Source organism: Macrobrachium nipponense, chromosome 18, assembly GCF_015104395.2.
Source record: "Macrobrachium nipponense isolate FS-2020 chromosome 18, ASM1510439v2, whole genome shotgun sequence".
NCBI classification, from domain to species: domain Eukaryota; kingdom Metazoa; phylum Arthropoda; class Malacostraca; order Decapoda; family Palaemonidae; genus Macrobrachium; species Macrobrachium nipponense.
This window is the reverse complement of record NC_087211.1, coordinates 55,517,066-55,523,065: the sequence shown is the minus strand read 5'-3', so window position 1 is coordinate 55,523,065 and position 6,000 is coordinate 55,517,066. Positions and strand designations below refer to the sequence as shown.

At 37.0% G+C, this 6,000-nt stretch overlaps 1 protein-coding gene across 5 annotated transcripts in view; it reads right to left on the bottom strand.

The window, feature by feature from the left end:
• The window catches only part of LOC135197086 (uncharacterized), a 230,264-nt gene that overhangs the window by 71,977 nt on the left and 152,287 nt on the right, over positions 1-6,000 (bottom strand). For 4 of the 5 annotated variants that reach the window (XM_064224039.1, XM_064224036.1, XM_064224037.1 and 1 more), the window contains exon 4: positions 4,739-4,768. The exons of the other annotated variant lie outside the window; for it this stretch is intronic. In XM_064224039.1, the coding sequence (XP_064080109.1) occupies positions 4,739-4,768 (30 nt within the window). The remainder of the gene's footprint in view (positions 1-4,738; positions 4,769-6,000) is intronic. 5 annotated transcript variants of the gene reach the window in all.

Below are 6,000 nucleotides of genomic sequence, written 5' to 3'. Positions count from 1 at the left end.
GAACCTTGATGAAGGAATACTCTGCTGGGATATCTTCCTCGAGGCCAGGAGGGTGGGTAGGCGCATTGTCCAACACCAGCAGACATTTCAGAGGGAGGCGCTTCTCTTCCAAGAATTTCTTCACTGTTGGGCTGAAACACAGATTTACCCACTCGGTGAACAAAAGCCTCATTACCCAGGCTTTTGCATTAGCCCTCCACATCACTGGAAGCTTCTCCTTAAGCATTTTGTGGGCCTTGAAGGCTCGAGGAGTCTTAGAATGATAGATAAGTAGGGGCTTCACCTCGCAATCCCCACTGGCGTTGGAACAAAGTGCGAGCGTAAGCCTGTCTTTCATAGGCTTATGCCCGGGTAGCTTCTTCTGTTCCTGCATGATGTACGTCTGACGAGGCATTTTTTTTTTAAAAAAGCCAGTCTCATCACAGTTGAAGACTTGCTGAGAACTGTGGCCTTCGTTGATCATCATCTCGTCTAACATCTTTTTAGAGGCTTCGGCAGCTTTCGTGTCCGAGCTGGCTGCCTCCCCATGCCACACCACCGAATGGATGCCAGTCCGTTTACGGAATTTCTCGAACCACCCATGCGAAGCCTTGAACTCTGGGGTTGGCGTTGATGTCCCTTCTCCTCCGTTGTCTTCGGCCTGGGCAATCAAATCGCCGAAAATAGCGCTGGCCTTGTGACAGATTGCCGTCTCCGTTATCGTATCGCCAGCGATTTCTGTGTCTTTTATCCAGACAAGATGAAGCCTTTCCATTTCATCGTGCACGTGGGTCCTCTTGCTGGACAAAATAGTGACGCCCTTGGAAGGTGTAGCTGCTTTGATGACATCCTTCTGCTTAAGGATGGTGCCTATTGTCGACGGATTTCGGACGTATTATTTTGGCGAACACACTCAATCGCATACCAGCTTCATACTTCTTGATAATCTCCATCTTCATCTCCAAAGAGAGCATCCTCTTCTTTCCGTGAATTTAAATTTTCTTGGGACACATGACTACGTATATACTGTACGTAATTATGTTATGTAGTACGTATACGTATGCAGTAAGTTCTCACACAACACGATAAAGTATACTACAACGAAATCACTAACGAATTTACGTTAATAAGCAAAATCGTTAGAACGAACGAATACCGTGTGCTTACGATACCGATGATGCCGTGCAGTGGCCAAAGAAGCACGCCGCTACGTATGTGCATCATAGGAGGGATGCTGACCAATAGGAGAGAAGGATCTCATGGCGGTGACTAGCATCAGGAACCAATGGGAGAGCAGGAGGATGATGGGGAATCTACTCAGCTGGCAGCGAGCGAGTTTCAAAATTGTTATCGGTGGTCCGGGCGAATCTCTGACTTTACAGCAACAACCTTTCGTATCTTTAGCAATTTTCGTATGTAGAGCCATAAAATCTTTCGTATTTGCTTTCGTATCTCGAGTTTTTTGTCAGTTGAGCCTTTCGTATCTCGATGTACCACTGTATAAACAAAAAGTATACTAATATGAAAATACGTACATATACAGGCGGTCCATGGGTTACGACGGGTCCGGCTTACGACGTTCCGAGGTTACGACGCTTTTCTTAAATATTCATTGAAAAATCCGCCCTGGGTTACGACGCTTGTTCCGAGGTTACGACGCTGACGCTTCCGACGCTCCGAGTTTACGCTTTTAAAAAACGCATACTATGATAAGAATCCTTTATAGTTTAGCAAAGTTTCTCTCTCTCTCTCTCTCTCTCTCTCTCTCTCTCTCTCTCTCTCTGTATTTTCCGACAAAAATAATCACTAATTAGTGTATTTTGATATTTCTTTTCATGACTAAATACATTTCATAAAACATAAAATAAATCAGACTGCGATCATGAAGCCAACAAATACGTATTTATTTTTTAGAATTCTTCTTGTTTTAATATTACGTTACATAATGTTTCATTATAGCTGTCAGTAACTCGGTATCTCCATAAAAATAATAATTCTCTCTCTCTCTCTCTCTCTCTCTCTCTCTCTCTCTCTCTCTCTCTCTCTCTCTCTCTCTCTCTCTCTACTACAAATATGTATGTTTTTTTGATGATAAATAAATGATTTACTATTTTCAAATACATATTAGTAATATTAATTTATACAGCAATAATATCAATTCATAAAGAAAATACCATAGTGAATTAGTAAGATTTTAGCTTATATTTAAAAATTTATGGAAGAATGAAGGAAATCCCAGTCTTCTCTGTAACTTAACCTTTTCCTTGAGATCCAGGTACTAAACTGTCAGATAATATCAAGTTGTGACAGCCAGGAGGGGGAAGAGCTGGGGGAAGAGCTGCAGTGTTGCAATGACGTGAAATCCCCCCCCCCCCCCCTGAATTTCTCTCTCTCTCTCTCTCTCTCTCTCTCTCTCTCTCTCTCGTCTCCTCTCCTCTCTTCTCTCTCTCTCTCATTTACTGAGACTCGAGATTTTTTATATACTTGTACTATTTGTTTTTAATACTTTCAAATATAATAATAATAATAATAATAATAATAATAATATAATAATAATAATATCAATAATAACTGTAATTACAAAATTCATATGTGATAGTATTTTAAAGAAATACAATACGTACTAATCTATCCATGTCACTTTTAATTAAGGTTAATTTCTTTCTCTCTCTCTCTCTCTCTCTCTCTCTCTCTCTCTCTCTCTCTCTCTCTCTCTCTCTCTCTCTCTCTTTTGCCACACAAGATAATAATGTGTCATAGTTGGAACTAACTCCCTCCCTCTCTTCCGCTGGAAGCGTTATAATTATTTTTTGAGAGAACAGAGAGAGATAAACTCTCTCTCTCTCTCTCTCTCCTCTCTCTCTCTCTCTCTCTTTTACCGAAGATGAAAGAACTTTTATGGTACTAGTATGTAAATGTTGATTGATAATTTTCAGTTCAATAATAATAATAATAATAATAATAATAATAATAATAATATAATAATAATAATAATAAAACTTTAATTACAAAATTCATAATGGTCATATTTTAAAGAGATGAAAATGACCTTTCCATTTCACTTGTAAGGATAATTCCAATTTATTACTGAGATAAGAGAATTTTAATGGTAGATGCATGTGTTTATTATATTTTCAAATAATAATAATAATAATAATAATAATAATAATAATAATAATAATAATAATAATAATAATAATAATAATAATAATAATAATAATAATAATAGAAGTAGTAGTAATAATACGATAACTAATTTCAAAAGAAAATTCTTCCCTTTGTCTTTTTCTGTATCAATTTCCCTAACTCAACTCGAGTGACACTTGGAGCTTAATGCCATACAATGGTCAACGAATTTAATGGTTTTATGTAATTCTCTCTCTCTCTCTCTCTCTCTCTCTCTCTCTCTCTCTCTCTCTCTCTCTCTCTCTCTCTCTCTCTTATGAGATGAAGATCATTTCATGGACATGTATGTAATAAGTTTATCATTAATATTTTCCAATAATAATACTTATTAACTGTAAGTACAAAATTCATATCTGAGTATTTTAAATACAATAATCATTCCATTTCTCTCTTTTAAATACTGTAAGGACAATCTCTCTCTCTCTCTCTCTCTCTCTCTCTCTCTCTCTCTCTCTCTCTCTCTCACAAGATACTTGTCATACATTTGGTGTTTCTATTTCTTCCTTTTATCTCTCTCGCTCTCAGCAAAAGAATTGATAGACAGACAAACATAATTGCACAGTCCTCTCTTTCTCTTCTCTGGAGAAATATATGTATTTATGGGAGGGGGAAAAGTTGCCTACAGACGTTCATTTCAATCTATTTGAAACCGTAAGGAGTTATTTCTCTCTCTCTCTCTCTCTCTCTCTCTCTCTCTCTCTCTCTCTCTCCTCTCTCTCTCCTCTCTCCTCTCTCTCTCTTGTATTTTAATGAAAATATACAGTAATTTGTGAATACACAGTGTTGCACATGAAAAAAGTAAATTAGTGATAATTTTAGAGATACGGCCCTAAGAAAAATTGCAAATTAGTAGTGAAATTTTCCCTGTGGACATGTTTTCAAGAACGTCGTTCCGGCTTACGACGATTTTCGGGTTACGACGCGTCTTAGGAACGGAACCCCCGTCGTAACCCGGGGACCGCCTGTAATATTATTGGATGCAGTGAAGTAAAGCATAGCTTTTTAAAAGATCCATGGAAAAGATGCATATTCACTAATTATTTTATCATATGATACTAATACATACAGCCCTCGGTTAACAGTGGCATCAGTTAACAACTGCCTGGTTTTACTGCGTTTCTCTAGCGACGCTGTTAACTGGATTTTCGGAGCTGTGCTCTGTTTAGCAGCGCCGATATCCAGTTAACAGTGACAATTTCTAGTTAACAGCAGCACCAATCTCTGGTTAACAGTGCCGACATTCAGTTAGCGGCCCCGTTAAACAGGTTTTTAGTGCTGTTATCACTGGTTTTTGGCTAGCAGCATCGGGTGGGAACAATCCCGCTGTTAACCAAGGGCTGCCTATGTGGTTATTACATACTCTAATGATGTGACCCCCCTTAAAATTAGCTCCAAAATTAGTCTTCAAAAGTTGCATGATATGTGAGTATATACAAAAACATGAAGCTACCTTTATGTAAGTCAACCTTAAATCTACCTTTACACAAGTCACATACGAAATAGCCTAACCTAGAGGTATGAATATGCCATGACTACCTAAACAATAAATACTGTACCTCACATCAATACTCACCACAGTCATGTTGGTATCTAAGCAGTAGCACTGAGGAGGGAATAAAAATGCAAAGAATCAAAACAAACCCACATATAATAATAAGGCTTTGAAACTAGAAACTAAGACATGTACAGTATATCAATGGTATAAAAAATCATTATAAAAATGGGTCACAACATAAAATTATCAATAGTAAAACTTAAGAGCTCTGACAGCCACCATAGAAACAAAATGCTAGACAAAATTAGTAGGGTTCTAGACATCAAGCAGTAATGGTAATTTCATGTTTGGAGCATCTAGCTTCACTGGTCATTTAATTTTTGGGGTATCTAGCTAGACTGGTAATTTCATTTTTGAGGTATCTTAAAAGAGTTTGCTGGTAGTGCCCAGGCTACAGCTATAGCTACAGATGCTGAGGTATAGTGCAAATTTATCAAAGGAACAGTCTACACAATGTATATTTGAATGAACAGGCTTCCTACAAGACAAACTGCCAGAAAGAGCACCAAAACTATGTGTTTATAATAATAACTAGCATAGAAAATAATCTGTACTACGTTCTATAGACCAGATATATTTTACAACGCATTCATGCATACTAGCCCCCAACCCCTTGCAAGTGTTATGCATTTGAGCTTAAATTATATGGTTAAACTACCAAATAATATATGGTAATATGTAACAATAACAATCTTCTTTTTTATAGCTTCATATCACTAAAAGAGCTACGTATATTAGTATTTACCCTTCTATTTTCTAGTTTTTTTTTTTCAAAATTTCTTTTGCTATTTTTTAGAGAACTGCTCCTGATGCAGTGTTCTGTAGATTTTAAAGTTCACAAATCAAAGTGACAAAATTTTACTACATCAGGAGTAAATATACAAGAACATTACTCATGAGGGAAGTTGAGGAAAAAATGGATGAGGCAGGATAGGTAAAATAAAGTTCTCTTTGAATGCTACAATGCTATACTTATGAGATTAAATTTTTTAGATTTTAATTATATTTTTGACTGAATAATAATATAATAATAATAATAATAATAATAATAATAATAATAATAATAATAATAATAATCTGGCGCCGTGGCAGAGTCAATTGACTGGTTAGCAACATTGGGGCTGGTCAGTCGTTGGATGGGTAACCGCTCTCATAGGAGTTGATTCCTTGCGAAAGGATCTTTACCATAATTTCCTCAGTCTACTCAGCTGTAAATGAGTACCTATCCCTGATGGGGTAGGATCCAGCTATGGGTTAAATAGCAAAACTCAGCAATGATG